The sequence below is a fragment of the Trematosphaeria pertusa genome (genome assembly GCF_010094035.1).
Source record: "Trematosphaeria pertusa strain CBS 122368 unplaced genomic scaffold BU26scaffold_9, whole genome shotgun sequence".
In the NCBI taxonomy this organism is placed as follows: Eukaryota; Fungi; Ascomycota; class Dothideomycetes; order Pleosporales; family Trematosphaeriaceae; genus Trematosphaeria; species Trematosphaeria pertusa.
Window position 1 is genome coordinate 1,619,945 of NW_022987220.1, and position 21,310 is coordinate 1,641,254.

A 21,310-nucleotide genomic window follows, 5' to 3' on the forward strand; every position below is an offset into this window, starting at 1 on the left:
TTCCAGAAAACCTCTGGAAGGCGCCGAAACAACGCGCTCGCCAGGCGTCAGCGCGTGCTTCAGCTGCCGAACCCTATCGCGACAGCTCCACCACTACCAACACCACCACAATAACAGCCACGCGCCCAGTTGCTCTTCCGGGCTGCTGCACCGCTGCGCACTTCCGTCACCATGTTCTGTTTGCGAGCTGCAGCCCCGGTTCAACCAGCCGTCGGCTGTTATTGTTGCTGTCAAGCTCTCAGGGCCCGCACCCCTGCAGCGGCATCCTCGTCCTCTGCGCCGCGTGTCCAAGCCGTCCCCTCCCGCTCGAGACTGTTATTTCCGCCGCACGGAGAATTTGGCCTCTCACTGGCCCGCGCATTGCCCAATCGTTTCCGACCTTTTTCAATTGTTTCTGCACGTTGCACCTCCAGCGGCGCTCCGTGTCGAGCTATCTATCTCCCAGTCGCCAGCAGTCGTCAGAGCCTCTCATATCTCATACCTCGTTCCGTCGTTAGATCCAACCGCATCCTCCCCCACGCTGTATAATGACCAACCCGAGCCATCGCTTGCACCCATTTTGCCGTTGAGCCTAGCTCGCTGGCCAGCTAGCGTCATCACCGCTCCCTCCGCCGCCGCTCTCGCCGCTCCTGCTCCTTCTCCGCCTGCTCAAGCTTCTTCTCCTTTCTGCGGTCGTACGCCTCCGATATCTCTCTCGCTCCAATGCCACCGATTACCGCGCCAACAACAGTCGACACCGCGTTCATCTGCGCGTTGTCCTTCTTGGCTGCATGGCCCAGGAAGCCTCCCACCAACCCCCCTACAACGGTAGCCGCCATCCTACCCTTGGAAGGCGAATTGGAGTGAGGGCGGCGAGGTGGGGATGCGCGGCGACGCTGTTGATCTGAGCGGCGGGGTGGTGACCAAGAGGAAGTGCGTCGTCGCGGCGGCATAGGCCGTCCACGTTCAGCCCGATCCTCTCCATACTCTTGTCCTCCGTATTGCTGTGCCTGCGGGTACGCGTAGGGAGGGTACGAGGCTTGAGGTTGGTACTTTAACCGGATCAGTACTTTGCCAGAAGGCTACAAACAAGCACAGCACTCACGCCGTATCCTCCTTGGTATCCCCCTCCCCCAAGTTGCCCGTATCCTGGGTATGCGTATGGATCGCTGCCTCTCGCAACGACTGCACCGGCGCCTGGCGCAGCATTATACCCGCGGTCTTGCTCAGATCTCCCGTGTTTTGATCCAGCCTCGTTCCAGTCGCCATCTTGCTCACGTTTGCCATGTCTTGAGCCAGCGTCCCTCCAGTCACCATCTTGCCCGTGTCTTCCATGTCTTCCGCCAGCCTCGCTCCAGTCGCGATCCCTGCCCCTATCCTCCGCATGCCTATTCCTCACGTCTTCGTCGGAATCGACATCTCTGTCTCTATCTGCCGGTGGGGGAGATGGAGGCGCACGTTCATGGCCGTGAGCAGCCCGAGCACCACCGCCGCGCTTTCTTCGTCCCATCTTTGGTGAATGCTTATCCGCGAACCCGTAAACAGCGTCATGATACTTGTCCACAACCTTATCCACACCTTCAAATCCGAGTTCCTATATCGCAAAACACCTCGCAGTCAGCAGCGACAGAACAGGAAGAGAGCAGGCACGCAACTCACCACGAGCTCGCCATAATCGTCAGCCATGGCTGCTACTCACAGACTCTACGGCGGAAACTTTCCGGCGTCTGTCTAGGCTGGGTCTATTATACGTGGTATCGTGGTATAAAATTCCATGTGTTTGGCACGCAATACAGGTTAACCCTACCGTGCGATGACGTTATGCGGCGTGCGCTACCTGTGCCTCGAGCTTGGCTTGGCTGAAACGGGCGCTCTTGGGCGTTGATCAGCCGTCCCGACCGGGTCTAGGTCACTTCTGCACGGAGAGTTTTGTGGAGAAAAAAAGTCTTAGGGGAGCATGGAAATGAAGACGAAATCGTGCATACCTATATTGGTGGCAGTCACGAGCAGATCATGTGTAGCGCTGCTCCGTCTTTGGGAACCCACGTGGCCCGCCTTATGGTGATCACCACGAAGGCTTACATTCGCATCGAAAATGCGGTTGCGACCTCCCGATCAAGGTAAAGTAAGCGTTTTTTTTTTCTGCCTTATCCAATCTTCTTCAGCCTCACGCCTCGCCAGATTGATCGTCAGATCAGCAATATTGAAAGTTCGCAAACAAATACATTAAGTAATTATAACTCCAGAAGAAATGCCACATGACTATCGCTCCCGAAACCCATACTCCAAACACAATGCGGCTATCCAAATCTTCTACGCCTTCATCTGCTCCAGCAACCTGGTATGCTGCTCCGGATGCGTCTTCTCCACATTCCCCTTCGCCATCTTCTTCATCATGAAGTTGCCGTCAATCTCTACATCCTCGACAAGCTGGCCGTTCCGAACGCGCCATTTGCCCGAGATGGTGAGCACACCGACGGGCGGCTTAGCGTTGACGAGGCTGTCGACGCCATCGGGGACGTTAGTTAGGGTGAGTTTGTATGTCGTCTGAGTCAATGTCAGCATAGTGTTCGATAGGAGTCGTGGTGGTGACCCAACGGAACACCTCGTTTAAACATCCTGGGTTGAACAAAGAGGGTGGGAAGATGGTATAAAGGAAACGTACCTGGCCGATAGGCTTCTTGTCCGTTACGATATACATGGCTTGTGTGGACATGTCGCCAGATTCAAACTCGTAGGATATGAGTGCCGGGCACAGGGTTCGGATCATAAGATCATGATTGTGCAAAGCGGCGATGACGGTGGTCTGGCTGAGGCCAGCGGGAAGAGGTGTTGCAACGTTGGTGGTAGACATTTTGATATTCCTTGTAACGACGGAAAGTGATGATAATAAGGGACGCTAGTGACTTGTTTGGAATATCAAGGAGTCGAATGAAAATAAGCGAAAGGTGGAGGGGTGATGAACTGTGATGAAGTAGAGAAGGTGAAGACGTAGAGGAATATATAGAAAACTCGGAGCGATAGCCCTGAAGCCATTATGCGCTTACCTAGCATATTCCAAGCTTCTCACCCACCTGCTTCATGACGACGATCGTTTCCAGCAGCTCTAGCCTGTATCCAAACGAGTACAGCTCGGAAACCTTACGAAGCTATCAATAACGCCGCTGGGCCTAGAAAAAGCAAGTGATCAACGGCGCATTAGTGAAACGACTCGTGCACGGCTGTTTCCGTCACTCCACTCCACGTTTATATTCCATACGAACACCCCTTCCAATCGCATGGAACCATGGCGTATCGCAGTATCGATGTGCGTTCCAAGGTTCCCAAGAGCGTGGTGCGCAATCTTGGCTTCTCCGACGTTTAAAGTATGATGCGCACTATGATCGCCGGCCCGTTCGGATCTCCGCTATGGAACCTATACCGAAACACGCTCTTTGAGTGATGTTCGTGGGGATTTCCTAGGGGCAGTACGGTACGTGGTCGTGCGGCTGCGGCTGTGCGGTGCGCGCAAGGAGGGTTCGGCTCCCCGCATTGACGACAACACCAGAGCGACGAGGAAACGGACGTCCGTCCGCGTATCGTGCCCTTCTGAGGTGAGAAGCTTAAGCTGACCTACATACGACAAGAAGACGTATACGCGTCGGATTGCAGGTATCGTACGAGCGTGTGAAGGGGTGAATCCTTGGACATGCCTTAGGATGCTACGCGTCCGGCGAGAACACTAGGCGTTGCCATATATGCGCGATGCTGTGAGCCGGGCATGTCTTGTATGTCGTGTACGTCATTGATCTTTAGGGACCGATATTTTCCGAACGGCGACGCTATGGGCGGGGAGTACTTCAGCTAGCAAAGGCGTCTCGTATGTCTCTTCCTCGTGGGTCTCGTAGACGAGAGCTGAAGCTGAGCGGTTCTTGGTTCTCGTGGAGGCGTGGTGAGGAGGTCGTTGTGATTGAGCATCTGCTGAGAAGAGGTGACGCCTGGCCAGCGCCAGGAAGAAGCACAAGAAGGCGAGCTGTGCTGTCGGTACGCGTGTGTCCGTGGTGAGAAAGAGGAGAGATGAGACAAAGTGGTCGCTAGGACTCTGGGCAGATGCTTTGCATCAGCATTCAGAAGCCCAATGATTCCTCGAGCTGACCTCAGAGATCGAACCGAAAGACATTCCAGGCGAATCTGGAGCGAAAAGGCGAGTATAGAGGTCATGATACGACAAGGGCAGTGTGTGTCTGTCTCTACCTCGTGTCTATCCACACCCCTTCTTTCCTCCTACCCTTGTATTACCACTGGTGGGGTACATTCTGTGCTATCTCAACTCAGATATGATTTCACTAGAGATCGACAAGTCTTTTTGCATTGCAAGAAGGACCATTACCTGGGTAACAGGCGTAATAGTCCGGGAGGCAGATAGGTGTGGAAAAGTCTAAAACCGAAGGGAAGGGTCGAGGTATCTTATCGTTAAGATTAAGCTTAATTTTGACAAGCACTACCCCGCCGTAGGTGTCCGCCACCACACGTGTGCATCACCGGCCCCTCCAACAACACCACTCAACTCTCTCGAAAATCCTCAGGCATCACCACTAAGCTCAGGACACCAACACTACCGCCAATAGATTGTCTCCCATGTGAAGAACCCAGACAACTCCCGACGACTGGCACACACCACCCACATAGCAGCGCCAAAATGCGTCTCCTCAAGTCTCAAATCGACCAGAAGAATGGCTCAGGCTTCGCAACATTACTACCAGAAGAGCCAGAAGACATGGTATCCGCTACCCTGCTCCCATTCCCTTTCTATCGGACTCAACCCTTTTCTAGTGGCACGCCTACAACCTCATCCAGCCCACCGACCTCCTCCGCGCCCGCGCGATCCGCCGCGTCTCCAAAACCTCCGACTCGGGCTCCGTCGCCTCGCAACGCATAGCCCTCGACCTCACCATCGCCGTCACATCCACCGACTTCGACATCGGCTCCGGCCAGCTGCACGTCGCAGGCCGCGTCGCCTCGGAAAATGAGTGGGTAAAGCTTGGCTCACACCACACGCTAGACCTTGAACTGAATCGCAAATTCACACTCGAGAAGGGCGATGGTTGGGATAGTGTGGCACTGGAGATGCTGCGGGAGGCGTGCGAGACGGAAAGAAGGGCGGAGCTGTGGGCCGTCGTGATGGGCGAGGGTATTGCGAATATTTGTCTGATTACCGAGCATCAGACGATTTTGAGACAGAGGGTGGAGGTACCGGTGCCGCGCAAAAGAAAAGGAGGCATTGATGGGCACGACAAGGGCATGGAGAAGTTTTTCTCCACCACTCTATCCACACTACTACGGCATCTCGATCTCTCGAATAAGGGCATCAATCAGGATAAAACGGTCCCGCTGCTACTCGCAAGCCCGGGCTTCGTTGCGCAGAGTTTCCTAGCCTACATCAAGGACGAAGCGACACGGGCGACGAACAAGCCCCTACTCGCGCTCATACCCTCAATCCTAGTCGCCCACTCCTCAGGTCCACACGTCCACACCCTCTCCGAAGTCCTCGCCTCCCCCGCCATAACCGCAAAACTGTCCGACACCAAATACGCGCGCGAAACAGCGCTGATGGATAAATTCATGACGCTGATGCGACAAGACGACGGGCGCGCGTGGTACGGCCCTAAAGAAGTAGAAAAAGCGGTGGAAAAGGGCGCGGTAGGGAGAGGGGGCGGCGTGCTTATGATTTCGAACGCATTATTCAGGGCACAGAACGTTGCAGAAAGGAAACGCTGGGTGACGCTGGTAGATAGGGTAAGAGAGGTAGAAGGTGGTGAAGTGCGCGTCCTAAGTAGTTTGCACGAGAGCGGGAAGAGATTAGAAGGGCTGGGAAATGTAGCTGCTATTTTAACGTTTCCGCTGGAGGACCTAGATGAGGAGGAAGACGAGGTGGAGAACGGGGCGGAAGGGGATGGGGAGGAGATGGTCATTTGATGGAGAAGATACCCAGAGCAAAGAATAGAAGAACTTGGAAGACTCAAACAATCCATCGGGCACGCTGCGTCTATGCCGACCCAAACCTAACAAGAGGTATATCCAAACAAATACGGGACCGTGGAGGCAACTATACAGCAACAGGAGGCGAAACCCCAAAGTTCATATCCTCATCATCGTCGAAGAAGGAACCGGCTTCCTGCGTCGAAAGCCCAAACTGGCTAAATGAAGTCAAGGGTGCAGTAAGAATAGCGACCTTAGGCGCAGTCGTCGGCCACTGGGCTGGAATTGCTTTGCGCTTATGAGGTGGCGTACGACTCGTAGGAGTAGGAAGCGATTTTCGTTTGAGGCCCGGTCGCCCAGGACCATGGCACGACGGGGGGGCCATCGAGGGTTTGGCAGGAGGTTTCGGTTTGCTGGGAGACGGTAACCCCCTACTGGTAGAAGGACGTGTCGCTGGCTTTATCGGGCCGGACATATTCGGTGCTAGCTTGGACGGTTTGGCGGCTTCTTGCTTATCCATCGGTGGGTCGTCCAGCTCCTCAAGGGAGAAATCGAAATCTTGGGTTAGGAGAGGGGGCAGAGCATTAGACGAGGCTACGACAGGAGCACCTATCGGAGGATTGCAAATTGGTTTCTCCTCAGAAGATAGTTCTCGAGCGATCTGTGTGCCGCTATCGAGGAAGTCATCCCAGCCATCAAACAAAGAGAGAGTCGAGACAACTGCGGGCTTTGGTGGCGAAGGTGGTTTCGATTTTGACGCAGGTAAACCTGGGAGCTTGAAGCTCGGCTTCAGTGGCTTCGACTTAGGCGTCGGAGGCGAGGGACTCTTGAAGACGCTGATTGACCGCGTACACTGTCCGGACATAGAAGGTAGCTTGAACGTCGACTGTGTAGGCTCCCGAGGGACGTTCGACGAAGTGACGTCCTGTGAGATTTGTATGGGAAATTGAATCCGCTGGAACAACAAATTGGTATCGTTTCGATGCTTTGCAGAGAACGCAACTCGGGTGAGGAACGTCTTGGTACCTTCCAACTGGCCATCCAGGACAAGACACTCGAGCCTCTCCCTTCCTACCCGTAATATTTGTAGATGTTGGCTCTTGGAAAGCTGGCTGCTGGTGTCCAAGTCCCGCAGTAGTGTTACTGCACAGCCCAACTTGATGCGTAAGCGATGAGGCGGTAGTCCAATCGGGTTCAGCTTGTGTAAGAGGGACGGCGCCGGATCCCAGTTCGTGGTGTCGGTCGATGTGTCCTGGGAGAGCAACTCAATCAGGGGCTCAGGGAGCTTGTCCAATATGCTTTCAATCGCTTTGTTGGTGGGCCCATGCAGCCGGAGAAATTCAGCATCCTCTTTTGGAGCCGCTGGTTTCGGTTCCTTGACGACGGGCGCGGGTGCGGTTGGTGGTTGCGTCGCATCTTCCTCTCTCGATTCTTCCACTGGATCCGACATGACCAAGTCATGTGCCTCGAGCAGCGTGTCATCGTCCAGGTCGTCATCAAGCCACTGGTCCCAATCTTTCTGATCTAACTCCGGCAGTTCCAACAGCGTATCTTCCTCGCCATCATCATCCCAAGGCTCCCTCGCTACTTCCTCCGCAATCGCTTCTAGATTCCTCGCAACCTCCATCTCCCTCTTTATCTCCTCTTCTCGCCTCCTCTTCAACCCCAGAAAGGTCTCCATACCGCTTTTCAATTGTGCCTGCGTATGACTATACCCAATCAACTGTGTCGCCACCCCGACGCCCATTTCCTTCCTCGCCTCGTGCTCTTTCCTCTCGCGCTCCTCGCGCTTCTTCTTCGCGGCCTTCCTGCGCTCCTCCTGTTCTCGGGCTCGCATGGCGCGTTGCTCTAGTTCGGCCGCGCGCTCGAGTTGGCGCTGTTGTCGCCCCGGGAGACCGAGTCCATTCTTTTTGTGTAGGCGCTTCACTTCGGTCGAGGTTTGTGCGATGCGAGTTGGGCGGGTGGCCATGATGCAAGCATGGCGGGGTGAGGTGGGCTGGCAATGACGTGCGCTCAGAGGTTGATGTTGTGGAAATTGGGAGTGATCTTGGCGTTACAGTCCGTGCATTGAGGGAAACGCGTGAGCACGTGACCATTGTAGATAAAAGACATACCTAGGTAGCCTTCCAAGAATGGGGTAAAGGGCTCCTCAAGCAATCTGGAGTACAAGTTTTAGCCTCAGTTACATTTTCCATTCTATCAAGCCTATGCCGATATGCTGTAAAACCAACACGTTCACGATGACACGCAAATCCTCGTGCATCAGACTTAGATCACAAGCTAACCTTAGAAACAAAAGTTGGACGGAGCAGCCTCCAACTCGTGCATTACTGAAGCAGCGGCTATGCATGACTCGTGTGCTCATCCCGCATTCTCGCAAGCCGACCATCCCCGTGCCTCGGGAAAGCTCAGCCAGTCCAGACCGTCTCGTTTGCTTTTCGCGTCCCGAGCTCGAAATGCCAAGCTCGAAATGCCGCCTCGAAATGCGATCCGAACAGGCGCGCGAGTGGGTTCTCCGCATATCCCAGCCGCAGCTTGAATCTCGGCGTTGACTCCGGCTCGAGGCTTCCTGATATGAGAGAGCTAGCATCACGAGCCTCGAAGGGCTGAGACTTTGTTGGGGACTGTAAGGCTCACAAAACATCCCATACTTCTACAACAGAGTGGGCAGGAACAAGCGTAGTAGACACAATGGCGTTCGCTTTGAAGGGTGTTGCATATGTCACGGGCGCCGGGTCTGGTGAGTTCGCATGCACTGAAGCTTATAGTAGGCTCCACCAAAGCTCCTCCTGACTTTTTCACAGGCATTGGCCAGTATGCTACATATTCGCTCGCACGACAAGGCGTGCGTTCCTTCGCACTGCTCGACCGCAACCCTGTCACCCAGACAGTCTCCGAGCTGAAGAAAAACTACCCCGGTATCTCCATTAAAGAAATCGAACTCGATGTTGCGAACGAGAAAGCCGTCAACGACAGTGTTGAGCAGACGGTCAAAGAATTCGGCCGGATAGACTACGCGCTGAACAACGCAGGCATTGGAGGCGCTCTCAAAACCACCGATCACATCGATAAAGAGGACTTCGAGCGAGTGCTATCTGTCAACACAACGGGCGTCTGGCTCTGCCAGCGGGCGCAGATCCGCCAGATGCTGAAGCAGGAGAAGCTCACGGACTCGTATCGATCATACCGCGGCTCCATCGTCAACACGGCGTCAATGTACGGGATCCTTGGTCCTTCACTAAATGTGCCCTCCACCGCGTATACCACAAGCAAGCACGCCGTGGTCGGCTTGACAAGGGCAGATGCTGTTGCGTTTGGTCCCCGAGGCATTAAGATCAATGCGCTCTGTCCTGGCTATGTCGCGACTCCGCTCGTGCTGAGCAGCATGAACAAGGGCAGTGTCATGGACGATGAGAGGGTGAAGGTACCCATCCAACGGTTGGCGACGATGGAGGAGATTGGTGATTGTGTTGCGTTCTTGCATTCCGAGGCGAGCAGCTACGTGATCGGGGCAGCGATGGTGGCTGATGGTGGCTTTACTATTCAGTAGTAGTTTCCTGAAATGCGAAGTGTTCATGCTACCTCTCTCTGGAATGGATGATGACCCCGTCCCGCTTCGAGGTGAAGCCAGAACGGGCCAGATCAAGGGCCCACAGCAATGTGCTGTTCCGACGGAGTGTCGGGCGGTGTTCTCTGGAAGACGTTGCATCCGCTTCCGTACGTCTAGACTGACACTGGCGACCGCCCGCACGAAGCCCCAGCGACGTGATAATGTGCTGATGTACAAGGAAGCCTTGGCACGAAGGTAGAACGCGTGCTAATTCCTCGTTTTAGAGTTAACTAGCGAGGGTGTGCTGGCGACGGATCATCGGATATCTTTTGGCGAACGACACGAGTAAGACCGAATTCATTGGTGCATCCCCACGAATCGTCGCGGCTTCCCCAGACCCCGGGTTCGGTATCCCATGGAATGACTCGGCAAGGCGGAGACTAGCGGCCAGGACTGACTCTAGCGGTTGTAGAAAGTAGGTCAGATAATATAAAAACATAGCGTGGGGCTCGCTGGCCTGCGTCGTCCTCGTTTGCTTCATCTCTATCTTCGCTCCACCCTGTGCTTTGTATTCGCGCTTTATACCCGCAATGGCAGATTTCCTCGTCCCCTCAACCCATCCCCCAGAAAGCGAGGCCCAGCACCGACTCCATGGTCCCATCCACGCACAGCGCCATGTTCGGGTTGTCTGCATTGGAGCCGGCGCCTCCGGGCTGTTGATGGCCTACAAATTGCAGCGACACTTCTCCAACTACTCGCTCACGGTGTACGAGAAGAATCCAGAGGTCTCGGGGACGTGGTGGGAGAATCGGTATCCGGGGTAAGTCGGCGTTCCCCGCATCAGCCATCAGGCTGCCGGATACGGAAAGAAGCTAAGGCCGTAGTTTGGCAGGTGCGCGTGCGACGTCCCCTCGCACAACTACACCTGGTCCTTTGAGCCGAAGCTCGACTGGTCCGCCGTCTACGCCAGCTCGCGGGAGATTTTCAACTACTTCAACGATTTTGCGAGGAAGTATGCGCTGCACAGGTTTGTCAAGACGAGGCATCAGGTCGCCGGCGCGTACTGGAACAAGGAGAAGGGCGGCTATGACGTGCACATCAAGGACCTTGAGAAGAACGAGACGGTTGTCGACCACTGCGATATTCTCGTGAATGCTTCTGGCATCCTGAACAACTGGCAGTGGCCTGCCATCCCTGGCCTCGACAAATACAAGGGCGTGCTGCTTCACACGGCGAATTGGGACGACAAGATCGACCTCAATGGCCGCCATGTCGGCCTGATCGGTAATGGGTAAGACGACGCTCAATTGCGGGCCTGCGGAAATGGAAGCTGACCACGATTGCAGATCCTCCGGCATCCAAGTCCTCCCCACCATCCAACCGTACGTCCAGAAATGCACAACCTTCATCCGCGAGCCCACCTGGGTATCGCCCGTCCAAGGTCTCGAGCAGCACGTCTTCTCTGACCAAGAGCGTCTCGACTTCGCCACCAAACCCGGCGTTCTGAATGAATACCGTCGGAACGTCGAGCGCGGACTCAACGGCCAATTCGGCATCTTCCTCAAGGGCACCAACACCAACGACGATACCGAAGCATATTTCAGGACTCAGATGAAGGACAAGCTGCATGACCCCTACCTCGAGGAGCGCCTGATCCCCAATTGGCACGTTGGTTGCCGTCGTCTGACCCCCGGCGTCGGCTACCTAGAAGCACTTGGCAAGGACAACGTCGAAGTCGTATACGGCGAGATCAACGAGATCACCGAGCGCGGCTGCCTCTGTGATAATGGTCAGGAGTACCCTGTCGACGTTCTCATCTGCGCCACTGGCTTCAACACCTCTTTCAAGCCGCGGTTCCCCGTCGTCGGCCCATCCGGCACAAACCTACAGGACGCCTGGAAAGACGAAGCGCAGTCATACTTCGGCATCGCCGCCGCTGACGTCCCTAACTACCTCATCTTCCTCGGTCCTAACTGCCCAATCGGAAACGGCCCCGTACTGTCTGCCATTGAGTGCCAGGCAGACTACATGTGCAAGCTCATCGACCGCTTCCAGACGAACAATATTGCTACGTTTGCACCTAAGCAGGAAGCAGTGGCGGACTTCATCGCCCACAAGGATCGCTTTATGCAGAAGACTGTCTGGCATGACCCTTGCCGCTCATGGTACAAGCAACGGCCGGATGGACCCATTACTGCGCTGTGGCCGGGCTCTACGCTGCACTACATTGAGGCTATGATGGAGGTGCGGTTTGATGACTGGGACGTCAAGTACAACGGTAATCGGTTTGCCTGGATGGGCAATGGATACTCGCAGACGGAGCTAGATCCTACAGCTGACTGGGCGTATTATATTAGAGAAAAGGATGACGACGAGCCGTTGTCAAGGAAACGCAAGTTGCAGCTTATCAACAAGAGCGGAACTGTGCAAGCCACGGCTGGTGTCAGCTTTACCGGCAAGCAGGTCGCTGTCGAGGAGAATGCGCAGGCGAAGCTGTAAGCTGAATGCGGAGGGTGTGGTACCAGTATGATGTGCATTTGTAGCAGTTATTGGCTCAGCTTGCATAGCTGTTGCAAGTTCGAAACGTGAGCGTTCTCCGCAGTTTTTCCTTTCTTTGTGGATAGCATTTTCTGTAGATATAGTTTCCGGGAAGGCCGCGATTTCAACTCGTAGCAAGGCGTGATGATACGAGGACAGGCCTGCTTACAAACAATTTTCAAAATTGGGCTTTGAGGTATACCACGCCTACTTCTCATGCATGCGGAGATGGGTGACGTCGACTCTCAAAGATAGAGGAAAACCCAGTCCGACCCTAAGAGTGGATTCGAAGCTTGATTGAGCCTAGCGTTGGCTCCGCGTCCTTAGTGCAAGAGTAGTATGGGTAGCGCCCCTGTTCCGAGAGAATTCCAGGGCTGTTTTCGCGCAATCCGATGCAAGTCTCGCCCAAAAGTCGGGCGCACCTTATAGTCGCTTTGATGCCTAATTGCTAGTACTAATTACTATTATGAGAAGAGATTGATGGCGGCACGACCAGCTAGTAGCTGGACGGACCGTCTGCACAGACCCTCATCTACCCCAAGGATTCGTAGGCATAAAGCTCCCTCCCTCCAGCCCGCCGTTCCTCATTGTTCTGAGCCCCGTCACCTCAATCACCTGCCAGGTGACACCAGTCCAGGCCATGGGCTCTTTCTAATGTTACTGCGCTCTCTGTGGCTGCCCGCTCGCCCTCCATTGCACCATCAGATTTGGCTCTCGCCTGCCGAAAACCCTCAGGAAGAGAAGGAAAAGAATCGAGAAGAGGAAGAAGCGCCTTGCTGGCGAGGGCGACGTTAATGAATGCGATGACTGCGATGCAAAGGGCTCTAATGACGAAGCGGAGTGCAAGATGATGAGGTCTCCCACAGAAAAATGCGAAAGATTAGCCAGCAGCGAACCGAGTAGTAATGGCATACACGAATCCTCCTCACTCAGACTAAGCTGTTCGAGGATATTCAAGTCTAGAAGAGTAGATGGCAAGAACAACGCAGTGCCCAGGGGATGGCTCTTCCCTCTCTAGACCTTGCCGTTCAAAGCACTTATCGATAAGCGCCGAGTCCGATCTTCTCTGATCGCTATCGTGCGAAACGCCAACCCTCCTCACTGAAACATCCCACGGTAGGACATCTACAGCACCAACGTCTGGACGAACTCTTGGCTCGCCGAGAGCATACCTCAGATAGGCCTCTCCGCGTTCTTGGCCGCTCTCGGCGGAGCTTCAAGGAGGCGAAATGCCTCAATTTGAGACCCGAACGGGCAATATGCTGCATGTCAAGACCGCCGAAGCAACTCCAGGCGATGCGATGCTTCGGCGCCTAGACTACTTGGCGTTTTGGCGGGCGTTTTGATGGGTTGTCGAGATGGCGGGGTCTGGAGACGTTCCTTAAAAGCCCGATGGTAGGAGCATGATTAGGTTCGACATTTCGACTGTCGAAGAACGAATTTCCTTCTCACTTCATCGATAGCTTCTAGCTATCGCTTTCATCTAGATTCTTTCATCTTTTTGTTTTCAACATGACGAGCGTGCTTGAAGCTCCTGTTTCTCCCATGTCCGCCTACGCCTATCCGTCCGTACACGACGCCGCCTCAAAAATGGATATCACACATCTTTCCGGAGCTACCATGGCAGACCTCATCATGGAGCCCAAGATCCATCTAGTCAACGCTAGTCCAGCGACGTCAAAATGCGCTTCAATGATATCCTCGAAGCGAGTCTCCGTAGCATCGCAATCGACGACCAAGTCCGCTCTTCGCCAGTCCAACCAACTCCTCATCGAGATGCTCCAGAATATCCAAGTGGAACTGGCAGCTCATCGCACTATCATGCTCGACATTCAACACCGTGTCTCGCACCTTGAGCACGAGTCCAATGCCAGTGTCAACGACGCACCATCCGCGGCACTCCGGGTACTAGAGGGTCACAAAGATGCGTCAAGACGCAATAGCAGATTAGTCCCACCAGAAGGTCGCGCTTGGTGGGAAGCATGCCAAAACTTCGCCCGGAATGCCGAACCGCCGCTCAGCGCCACAGAGTTCTTGCGTACACCGAAGCGCTTCTCGGGGATCGACTGGCAGTACGGTGTCCCCTCTGCGAAGCCGAACACGCCGCCCGCGACTCCTCCGGATGTCGATGATTTGCCTCCTTTGACACCTACTTCCGAAGAAGATGATCACTATTACGTCCCTACACCTTATCCACACGACATCGAGCTTGATGATGAGGAAGTTGTAGCTTCGACTCCGAAGATGGACGAGAGCGTTTATGAGGATGACATCAAAGAGCATACTGTCGAGGTCAACAAGAAGAAGCTGCCTACACCACCAATCCTGCAGCCTCCTCCGGGCGGCAAACCAATCCCAGTCAACAAAGAGGAAGTCATTACTGCTATCGCGCCTGGGCCTGTTAGCAATACTCAGAGGTATTACAAGGGAGTGAAGAGTTTGGCTACGTACAAAGCGGTTATGAAGCACAAGCCCAGCGAGAAGGGTAAGTATAGACTGAACGCATGGAAAGCTTCTAACTAACCAGTCATCAGAACACTACGTCCTCATCCATTTCCATCGCAGGGCGGATCTGAAGGACTTTGACGATGAGTAGATTCGACGGAACGTGCGCTCATCTGTCACGCCAGCTACAAATCAGCGATGACTCCCTCTATTTCCTTTTTCTTTATACTGGCGCAACGGCGGTGAATCACGGAATGTTCACGCTCGTTAACGAGGTCCACGTCTCATTTCGCAAACGGTCTCATGCGTACAAGAATGGAAAGGCGGAGTTTTTGGAGTAGCCTATACACACGGTAAGGAAAAGCATCATGTATCACTCGAATTTGTGTTTGACTGTCAATGGTTCCATATCAAATCAATGATGAAGTTTCTTGATTCCGCATGTATACACAATCCTCGCGCCTGGCCTTCACTACACATCGTGTGGAAGTTTCTAACGCGTAGCCTTAAACGCCTTGCTATCTTCATTCACAGACTCGCCCTCGAACCCCTATCCTCCTTTGCCCTCCGCACCAATTCCCAGCAAATCTCCGCCGCGGGCACCATCTCCTCGCCTACCTTCTTCGCCTCTAGACTACTCGCTTGCCTCACTGCATACCGACTCGCAATCCCTTGGAAAATGATGCTATCTCGGAACATAGCGAACGCAGTGCTCCAGCTAAGCTCTGGCACGGGATCCCAGCCGGCAACTTCAGCGTACCAAGCCACGGCTTGCTCTCGCGAGGGTAGGCCGGGAGTACGGGCCCCTGGTACGAAGGCGGTGTGCGAATTACGTCTCTCAGTGGAGAAGGCGGTTATGGTCCAAGGGACGATGAGGTTAGAGAGGTCAGAGAGCGGGTGGCCTATGGTCGACATCTCCCAGCTACACGACTTGTCAGCCTTCTCCCACTCGCAAACACAGAAGCGCGGACTCACTCTAATATCCCAATGACCCTCGGCTCCGTCCTATGGTAAACCAGATTATCAATCTTATAATCCCCATGAATCGGCACCCCACGATCCCTTGGCTGACTCCTCCTATCACTAAAGAACCTTACAAGTTCCTTCATCCGCGGTACCTCGCCAACCTTTCTTCCACTCTCTACATCACTAACCTTCCCCTGCACTTCCCCCAGCGTCGTAAACGTCTTAATCTGTCGATCATAAAACCCTGTCGGCTTCCCATAGCTCTCCAGTCCAATGCTCTTCGGATCCAGCCTATGCAGCTTCGCCAGCGTCCGAATAGCATCATGCCACATCTCGCTCCTCTCCTTCGGACTCACGCCGGGGAAATGCGGCTCCGTGACTATTCGCCCATCCAGGAACTCCATAATGTAGAAGGGCGAGCCGACGATGGTGGAGTCTTCGCAGAGGCAGTAAACGCGTGGGACCGGGACATCGGTGTTTTGGAGGGCGGCGAGAATGCGGTATTCGCGCTCGACCTTGTGGGCTGTTTTGCTGACGAGGGTACCGGGGGGTTTCTTACGGAGGACGAATTTGGCGGATTGGGAGTCGGTGAGGAGGTATGTGGGGTTGGATTGGCCGAAGCCGAACTGGGAAGCTTTGAGCATGGTGATCTTGAGATAATTTTGTGGATTTCTCACCTGCTTGAGAGATATCGGCGTGCTGATAGCGGGAACATTCTTCTCAATGTATTTTGAGAGAGAGGGGATACTAATAGGCTGTCTCACGGGGCCTGCCATGCTGAACACCAGCCTTTTGCAACAGAGCAAAGTCAGAGATTGGAGGGGGAGTGAGATGTCGTGAACTTTTTTGAAGAAAGTGACTTAGCCTGGGACTAGCTCATGTCCGGAGCCAAGGTCTACAGCTCTACGCCGACGATTTGCGATGCTGCCGCGAGCCAACCTGAAGCCGAGGTGGAGATGGAGCTAGGATGAGCTCTCTGCAGGACGCTAAGGCGATCTCGGGACACAATAACCGCGGGGTTGTCATTATGAGTATCTCTCTCGGATTTTGACGAGTCAGCTGTGACTAGCATTGCCAGGCGAACAGCGGGAGAAAGCGCACGAAGATAGAATTTCGCGAGGCTGTATACAGGTACAATTGATCTAACAGAGCTTGCACCTAGACAATACCCCAGAACTCCTCAGGCTCCAGATTCCACTTCTTGCAGAGCTCCTTGTACCGCTCCGTGTACTTCTCGGCTCTCTCCCTGAAGACCTTTGCTGTCTTCATCTGGTCTCTGCCCACCTGATGCCTGTGGGCTGAATCTGGCCCATCGGCGACCCTCACAAATCTGGCGTACGTCCACAACTCGGGTAGCGGCGTATGCTGTGTAAGCCCTTGTCCGCCGTACATTTGCATCGCCTCGTCGATGACCTTCAGCAGAGCGTTGGGGACCATGATCTTGCTCTGCGCGATGGCGTATCGGCCAGCCTTGTTGCCTTGTAGATCCATAGTATCCGCTGCGTTGAGAACCACAAGTCGCATAGCATCGATGGTCATGCGCATCTCGGCGATCCGTTCGATGTTGCTGTCAAAGTCGCCTATAAACCTGCCTCGTGGCTTCTTACGGGGTTCGATGCAACGGACGAGAGCAAGCTCATACGCTCGCTCGGCCTGGCCAATGAGCCGCATGCAATGGTGAATGCGGCCAGGGCCAAGGCGGCCTTGAGCTATCTCGAAAGCGCGGCCGGGGCCGAGGATGATGTTTTTGAGTGGCACCCGCACGTTCTCGTAGATGTACTCGCCGTGGCCTTCTGGTGCCCAGTCATAGCCCATGATGGTCAAATTCCTAACTTGCTTCAGACCAGGCGTCTTCGCCGGCACAACCAAGGTTGTGTGTCTGTTCCAGGGGTTCGGGTTCTTGGGGTCGGAGCAGCCCATGAGGATGAACAGCTGCATCTCGTCGTTGTATTGGCAGTTCCCGTACAGCTTGCGTCCATTTATTATGACCTCCTTGTCCGTGATCTCCATCTTTATTCCGATCTGTGTGGCATCTGAAGAGGCAACGTCGGGCTCGGTCATGCTGTAAGCGGAGGACATGTCGCCGTTCATGAGGGGATATAACCAGCGCTGCTTCTGCTCCGATGTGCAGTACTTAGCAAGGAGCTCAATATTGCCCGTCTCAGGTGCGTGGCAATTCATCGTCTGTATGTTGTCAGATCAATATGTTCTCTATTACTCAATAGCCTTCGGAGGAGCTCACCTGTGCCGCCCAATACACCCTTCCCATAATCTCTGCACAGCATGAGTACTCCAAGTTCGTCAAGCCAGGGGACTCTTCGAAGTGGTTTGGCAGGAACAGATTGAACAGTCCCTGGGACTTTGCCTTCTTCCTTAGCTCGTGGATGATGGCGGGCGTCTTCCATCGGTCGCCCTTCAATTGGGCTTTGTAGATGCGCTCGGCGGGGATGCACTCGTGCTCGACCCAGTCATGTACCTGCTGAATCTTCTCAATGGCAATCGGCCGTAGCTTGGCCTTCACCCACGGCGGGATGCGGGCAAAGGCTGGGCTGCCGTCCATCTTGATGTTCGAAGCCATTATGCGGGTCTCTTGCTGGGAATGAGTTATGGAGGCGAATAGAGGATGTTGACGCGCAATGCACGAAAAAGATGATGATCTAAAGAACCCATGGTTGGCTAGACCGGATTCAGGCGCAGGCGTGAATGTGTGGAGGCCGAGGAAGTTTGCGGGGAGATCGGATGTCTTTAAGCGTGAGGCACGAGCCTGGACCCTGACGCCTTTCCACGCTAGCTTTCGGAACACAGTCTCCACCACGACACTCTTGGAGCGAACGCGTCGTGATTGGGCGATCCAATGGTGTAGAAGAAGTGTTCTTCGCAATGGCGGGGCGGACACTTCTGCACGCGACTGCTGGCTGACAATGGCTGCTGAAGGATTTGCGAAACCTTGGGTTGAGGTGAGTTGCAAGACCCAATTCCGAGACGAGACCAAACTGACGAGGTCTAGTTTGAGGAGGAATTCGGCGAGCGTCCGCTGCTCTATGGACCGATTTCGAATTGCATCGATGGCTTCACGAAGCTTGGGGCAAAGATGGTCACCAAATATACCTTCCCGCCCCCCGACCCGGCCGTGAAGACGGAAGATCGAACAATCGATGGCGGATTGAAGGTGCGCATCTACACGCCGGAGGGATATTCTGGAGGCAAGCCAGTTGGTGTGTACTACCATGGTGGAGGATGGGCTATGGGCGACCTCGACGGCGACGACCCGTTCTGTCGGTCCATCTCCAAAGGCGGCGGTGTTGTGCTCGTCTCGGTCGAGTACGGGCTTGCGCTGCAGAACAAGCACCCTGGTCTGATCAACGACTGCTGGAGTGGTCTGCAATGGACGCTGAAGAACGCGAAGGAGCTCGGCGGTATCGAGGGCAAGATTTTTACAGCTGGTGTTTCGGCCGGAGGTCAACTTGCGCTTGGTCTGGCGCTAAAGGCGATCGATGAGGGTTTGGGAGACAGCATTGTCGGAGTGGTAGCGCAAGTTCCTGCCACAGTACACCCAGCAGGTGTTCCAGAGGAACTGAAGTCCAAGTACACTTCAATGGACGAGCATAAAGATCACACCATTGACACAGCCGACGCATTGCATGCCTTTTGGGGTCAGTACTCCATTGCAGCTAGAAGGGCACGCGCTAACGAAAAGCAGAGGCGTTCGGTGCACCACCTACTGATTCGTATGCCTCGCCGCTTCTACACCACAAGATCAACGACTTGAAGAAGGTATACCTTACCGTGGCTGGGCACGACACGCTCCGAGACGATGGGCTTCTGTTCAAACAAAAGCTCGACGCGAACAAGTAGGCTCGCTGGCCCTCTTCCAGGTACTAGGTGCTAATGGTACGTAGGGTGCCGAATAAGCTTGACTTCTACGGGGGATACCCCCACTACCACTGGACCTGGCCATCTGCCAAGCTCGATGAGCCTAGGAAGGAGTACAATGAGAACGTTGCGGAAGGGGTTCAGTGGGTGATATCATAACCGCTCACTATTGAATCAAGTTCGTCTCCAGAGGGGGTACGCCAGGCGATTGGAACGGAGCATTTCATTTAACGATTCCTCGCCTCCCGCGAAACGACGGTCACGTGAGGTACAGTTCCGCCGCGTAGTAGCCTCGTCTAATGCCCATCGGTATATTTGCAACGCGGCCAGCGTGAACTCTAGATAGCGAGAAAGTTCAACGCGAATCATGTGTCGATGGCAGGTGCTTTTCGATGACTCGTGCAAGGCGTGCAAGGGGTCTGCAGACCATCAACCCCGCCTCTGCGTCCCCATCCCCGCGCCAAACGACGTCTCCCAAGGTTACCGACCCACGGAGCAGACCTGCTGTGCCCAGCCCGCTCCCAATGTCGGGGCACATTTTCCGCCATGCGGGCGCGAAAGTAGGGTCAGCAGCACCGCGCCCAGATCACGACCACGCATCGAAAACGGACCCCGCTGAGTACACTTTTCCTCGAAGGTCCATCCGATTATTTCAGCAGCCCGAGGAGTTTATAGGCACAGGCACCATCACAGTACTCAAAACCGCGACTTCTTTCACATTTCCTTCCGAGCGTAGCGCTTCTTCAAGATGAAAGCCGGCCAATGGGATCCGTAAGTCAGACGCTAAGCAATACTCGGAGTCACGACTGACAGCTCCTAGCAAGCAGCAGAAGGTTGTCGTTAACGACATACCAAAGCCCTCACCTAGCCCTACTCAATTCCTCGTCAAGATCCAATCCGCGTCACTATGCCATTCCGACCTGATAATGGATATGCGCCCAGACTACCCGGTCACCCTAGGCCACGAAGGTGTTGGGTATATAGAGGCCATCGGTCCTCAGGCAGAGGGCAAAGGCTTCAAGGTTGGGGATGCAATCGGTTTTAACTACTTCATCGGGTGCTGCTTCGAATGCGAGGGTTGCATGATTCACAATCTGCGATGCGAAACGGGGAACCAAAGACTTCAGGGATTTGCGGTCGATGGTTTCTTCGCTGAGTATGCTGTGGTAGACTGGCAAAATGCCGTCGTTCTCCCAAGTAACCTGGACATGTCGAAGACAGCACCGTTGTTCTGTGCTGGCATTACCTCGTTCCATTCCGTCGACAGCTGCGAGTTGAAGGAAGGGCAGTGGCTCGCCGTGATTGGATGCGGTGGCTTAGGGCAATATGCGATCCAGTACGCAAAAGCAGTATGTAACTCATCGCCCCCATCTTTTAATGTTTCAGGCTAACGTCTTCAAGATGGGCTACAAGGTCATTGGGCTTGACATCAACGATTCGCAACTGGAGATGGCTAAAAAAGTCGGCGCCGACGCCATCTTCAACTCAATGTCGAACAAGAACTACGCGGAGGAGGTGAAGAAGCTCACAGATGGGAAAGGCGTCCACGCTGCGGCTGTGTACAGTGCTTCAAACGCCGCTTATGCTGGCGCACCAGACGTCCTGCGAACTGGAGGCTTATTGATGGTCATCGGCATAGCACCCAAGCCTCTTGACTTCATCACCACTTTCGACCTCACGACCGGTAGGTATCGCATTAAGGCGGATAGTACGAGCATTCCCCAGCGGATGAAGAAGGCTGTTGATTTCACAGCCAAACATAGGTGAGTCGACACCGCCCCCTGTTTCTCCATGCACCGTCTAACGTTCACGCAGCATCCAGCCAGATGTTGATTTCAACAAGATTGAGGACCTTCCGCGAATGGTCGCAGACATGCACGCAGGGAAAGCCGAGAAGAGGCAAGTAGTCATCTTTTAGATGGACCGCATAGTGTCCACATGTCGAATCCAATGACCTGCAAACTTTCATCCTGTGTCCGCCTTTTTCGGGTCATGGAATTC

At 54.4% G+C, this 21,310-nt stretch overlaps 11 protein-coding genes across 11 annotated transcripts; 7 read left to right on the forward strand and 4 right to left on the reverse strand.

The window, feature by feature from the left end:
- The first annotated feature begins 79 nt into the window (after nucleotides 1–79).
- BU26DRAFT_351092 (uncharacterized protein) lies at nucleotides 80–562 on the forward strand. Its single transcript, XM_033822461.1, has one exon. It carries the CDS (start codon nucleotides 172–174, stop codon nucleotides 526–528), a length of 357 nt encoding a protein of 118 aa, XP_033682640.1. The 5' UTR covers nucleotides 80–171; the 3' UTR covers nucleotides 529–562.
- BU26DRAFT_520734 (uncharacterized protein) lies at nucleotides 179–1,924 on the reverse strand. Its single transcript, XM_033829358.1, has 3 exons — nucleotides 1,639–1,924; nucleotides 1,085–1,573; nucleotides 179–1,031 (listed from the first exon to the last, which is right to left on the reverse strand). Exons 1-3 carry the CDS (start codon nucleotides 1,663–1,665, stop codon nucleotides 597–599), a joined length of 951 nt encoding a protein of 316 aa, XP_033682641.1. The 5' UTR covers nucleotides 1,666–1,924; the 3' UTR covers nucleotides 179–596.
- Nucleotides 1,925–2,133: 209 nt separating this feature from the next.
- Nucleotides 2,134–3,320, reverse strand: BU26DRAFT_552309 (uncharacterized protein). The gene is made up of 2 exons (XM_033832148.1): nucleotides 2,645–3,320; nucleotides 2,134–2,526 (listed from the first exon to the last, which is right to left on the reverse strand). Exons 1-2 carry the CDS (start codon nucleotides 2,831–2,833, stop codon nucleotides 2,293–2,295), a joined length of 423 nt encoding a protein of 140 aa, XP_033682642.1. The 5' UTR covers nucleotides 2,834–3,320; the 3' UTR covers nucleotides 2,134–2,292.
- Nucleotides 3,321–4,657: 1,337 nt separating this feature from the next.
- On the forward strand, nucleotides 4,658–5,934 carry BU26DRAFT_430216 (uncharacterized protein; the record flags this gene model as incomplete). Its single annotated transcript, XM_033823864.1, has 2 exons — nucleotides 4,658–4,738; nucleotides 4,792–5,934. The coding sequence occupies 2 exons, from the start codon at nucleotides 4,658–4,660 to the stop codon at nucleotides 5,932–5,934; spliced, it is 1,224 nt and encodes a 407-aa protein (XP_033682643.1).
- A 2,422-nt stretch (nucleotides 5,935–8,356) lies between these two features.
- BU26DRAFT_459957 (NAD(P)-binding protein) lies at nucleotides 8,357–9,514 on the forward strand. Its single transcript, XM_033825019.1, has 2 exons — nucleotides 8,357–8,677; nucleotides 8,742–9,514. The coding sequence occupies exons 1-2, from the start codon at nucleotides 8,629–8,631 to the stop codon at nucleotides 9,485–9,487; spliced, it is 795 nt and encodes a 264-aa protein (XP_033682644.1). The 5' UTR covers nucleotides 8,357–8,628; the 3' UTR covers nucleotides 9,488–9,514.
- Nucleotides 9,515–10,008: 494 nt separating this feature from the next.
- BU26DRAFT_459959 (FAD/NAD(P)-binding domain-containing protein) lies at nucleotides 10,009–12,203 on the forward strand. The gene is made up of 3 exons (XM_033825020.1): nucleotides 10,009–10,307; nucleotides 10,380–10,778; nucleotides 10,834–12,203. The coding sequence occupies exons 1-3, from the start codon at nucleotides 10,078–10,080 to the stop codon at nucleotides 11,984–11,986; spliced, it is 1,782 nt and encodes a 593-aa protein (XP_033682645.1). The 5' UTR covers nucleotides 10,009–10,077; the 3' UTR covers nucleotides 11,987–12,203.
- A 1,212-nt stretch (nucleotides 12,204–13,415) lies between these two features.
- BU26DRAFT_351304 (uncharacterized protein) lies at nucleotides 13,416–14,755 on the forward strand. Its single transcript, XM_033822462.1, has 2 exons — nucleotides 13,416–14,510; nucleotides 14,560–14,755. The coding sequence occupies exons 1-2, from the start codon at nucleotides 13,538–13,540 to the stop codon at nucleotides 14,619–14,621; spliced, it is 1,035 nt and encodes a 344-aa protein (XP_033682646.1). The 5' UTR covers nucleotides 13,416–13,537; the 3' UTR covers nucleotides 14,622–14,755.
- Nucleotides 14,756–14,917: 162 nt separating this feature from the next.
- Nucleotides 14,918–16,336, reverse strand: BU26DRAFT_459963 (kinase-like protein). Its single transcript, XM_033825021.1, has 3 exons — nucleotides 16,114–16,336; nucleotides 15,446–16,062; nucleotides 14,918–15,392 (listed from the first exon to the last, which is right to left on the reverse strand). The coding sequence occupies exons 1-3, from the start codon at nucleotides 16,210–16,212 to the stop codon at nucleotides 14,999–15,001; spliced, it is 1,110 nt and encodes a 369-aa protein (XP_033682647.1). The 5' UTR covers nucleotides 16,213–16,336; the 3' UTR covers nucleotides 14,918–14,998.
- A 258-nt stretch (nucleotides 16,337–16,594) lies between these two features.
- BU26DRAFT_430080 (acyl-CoA dehydrogenase family member 11) lies at nucleotides 16,595–18,014 on the reverse strand (the record flags this gene model as incomplete). The annotated part of the gene is made up of 2 exons (XM_033823855.1): nucleotides 16,595–17,620; nucleotides 17,679–18,014. The coding sequence occupies 2 exons, from the start codon at nucleotides 18,012–18,014 to the stop codon at nucleotides 16,595–16,597; spliced, it is 1,362 nt and encodes a 453-aa protein (XP_033682648.1).
- Nucleotides 18,015–18,218: 204 nt separating this feature from the next.
- On the forward strand, nucleotides 18,219–19,683 carry BU26DRAFT_520743 (alpha/beta-hydrolase). The gene is made up of 4 exons (XM_033829359.1): nucleotides 18,219–18,393; nucleotides 18,444–19,089; nucleotides 19,137–19,287; nucleotides 19,336–19,683. Exons 1-4 carry the CDS (start codon nucleotides 18,358–18,360, stop codon nucleotides 19,466–19,468), a joined length of 966 nt encoding a protein of 321 aa, XP_033682649.1. The 5' UTR covers nucleotides 18,219–18,357; the 3' UTR covers nucleotides 19,469–19,683.
- A 60-nt stretch (nucleotides 19,684–19,743) lies between these two features.
- Nucleotides 19,744–21,270, forward strand: BU26DRAFT_520744 (alcohol dehydrogenase). The gene is made up of 4 exons (XM_033829360.1): nucleotides 19,744–20,080; nucleotides 20,130–20,658; nucleotides 20,711–21,072; nucleotides 21,125–21,270. Exons 1-4 carry the CDS (start codon nucleotides 20,058–20,060, stop codon nucleotides 21,225–21,227), a joined length of 1,017 nt encoding a protein of 338 aa, XP_033682650.1. The 5' UTR covers nucleotides 19,744–20,057; the 3' UTR covers nucleotides 21,228–21,270.
- The last annotated feature ends 40 nt before the right edge of the window (nucleotides 21,271–21,310 follow it).

What these genes read in the sequence shown, in the direction of transcription:
- BU26DRAFT_459959 (XM_033825020.1), top strand. Translation starts at nt 10,078, where the DNA reads ATGGCAGATTTCCTCGTCCCCTCAACCCATCCCCCAGAAAGCGAGGCC. An exon ending in TGGGAGAATCGGTATCCGGG is followed by an intron (nt 10,308 to 10,379) that starts GTAAGTCGGCGT and finishes GTAGTTTGGCAG; the next exon opens with GTGCGCGTGCGACGTCCCCT. An exon ending in GTCGGCCTGATCGGTAATGG is followed by an intron (nt 10,779 to 10,833) that starts GTAAGACGACGC and finishes CCACGATTGCAG; the next exon opens with ATCCTCCGGCATCCAAGTCC.
- BU26DRAFT_520734 (XM_033829358.1), bottom strand. Translation starts at nt 1,665, where the DNA reads ATGGCTGACGATTATGGCGAGCTCGTG. An exon ending in ACGATTATGGCGAGCTCGTG is followed by an intron (nt 1,574 to 1,638) that starts GTGAGTTGCGTG and finishes TTTGCGATATAG; the next exon opens with GAACTCGGATTTGAAGGTGT. An exon ending in GATACCAAGGAGGATACGGC is followed by an intron (nt 1,032 to 1,084) that starts GTGAGTGCTGTG and finishes ATCCGGTTAAAG; the next exon opens with TACCAACCTCAAGCCTCGTA.
- BU26DRAFT_351304 (XM_033822462.1), top strand. Translation starts at nt 13,538, where the DNA reads ATGACGAGCGTGCTTGAAGCTCCTGTTTCTCCCATGTCCGCCTACGCC. An exon ending in GCACAAGCCCAGCGAGAAGG is followed by an intron (nt 14,511 to 14,559) that starts GTAAGTATAGAC and finishes ACCAGTCATCAG; the next exon opens with AACACTACGTCCTCATCCAT.
- BU26DRAFT_459957 (XM_033825019.1), top strand. Translation starts at nt 8,629, where the DNA reads ATGGCGTTCGCTTTGAAGGGTGTTGCATATGTCACGGGCGCCGGGTCT. An exon ending in TGTCACGGGCGCCGGGTCTG is followed by an intron (nt 8,678 to 8,741) that starts GTGAGTTCGCAT and finishes ACTTTTTCACAG; the next exon opens with GCATTGGCCAGTATGCTACA.
- BU26DRAFT_520743 (XM_033829359.1), top strand. Translation starts at nt 18,358, where the DNA reads ATGGCTGCTGAAGGATTTGCGAAACCTTGGGTTGAG. An exon ending in CGCATTGCATGCCTTTTGGG is followed by an intron (nt 19,090 to 19,136) that starts GTCAGTACTCCA and finishes AACGAAAAGCAG; the next exon opens with AGGCGTTCGGTGCACCACCT. An exon ending in CAAAAGCTCGACGCGAACAA is followed by an intron (nt 19,288 to 19,335) that starts GTAGGCTCGCTG and finishes AATGGTACGTAG; the next exon opens with GGTGCCGAATAAGCTTGACT.
- BU26DRAFT_520744 (XM_033829360.1), top strand. Translation starts at nt 20,058, where the DNA reads ATGAAAGCCGGCCAATGGGATCC. An exon ending in AAAGCCGGCCAATGGGATCC is followed by an intron (nt 20,081 to 20,129) that starts GTAAGTCAGACG and finishes GACAGCTCCTAG; the next exon opens with CAAGCAGCAGAAGGTTGTCG. An exon ending in CGATCCAGTACGCAAAAGCA is followed by an intron (nt 20,659 to 20,710) that starts GTATGTAACTCA and finishes AACGTCTTCAAG; the next exon opens with ATGGGCTACAAGGTCATTGG.
- BU26DRAFT_351092 (XM_033822461.1), top strand. Translation starts at nt 172, where the DNA reads ATGTTCTGTTTGCGAGCTGCAGCCCCGGTTCAACCAGCCGTCGGCTGT.
- BU26DRAFT_459963 (XM_033825021.1), bottom strand. Translation starts at nt 16,212, where the DNA reads ATGGCAGGCCCCGTGAGACAGCCTATTAGTATCCCCTCTCTCTCAAAA. An exon ending in CGCCGATATCTCTCAAGCAG is followed by an intron (nt 16,063 to 16,113) that starts GTGAGAAATCCA and finishes AAAGCTTCCCAG; the next exon opens with TTCGGCTTCGGCCAATCCAA. An exon ending in AGGGTCATTGGGATATTAGA is followed by an intron (nt 15,393 to 15,445) that starts GTGAGTCCGCGC and finishes CAAGTCGTGTAG; the next exon opens with CTGGGAGATGTCGACCATAG.
- BU26DRAFT_552309 (XM_033832148.1), bottom strand. Translation starts at nt 2,833, where the DNA reads ATGTCTACCACCAACGTTGCAACACCTCTTCCCGCTGGCCTCAGCCAG. An exon ending in ACAAGAAGCCTATCGGCCAG is followed by an intron (nt 2,527 to 2,644) that starts GTACGTTTCCTT and finishes ACATTGACTCAG; the next exon opens with ACGACATACAAACTCACCCT.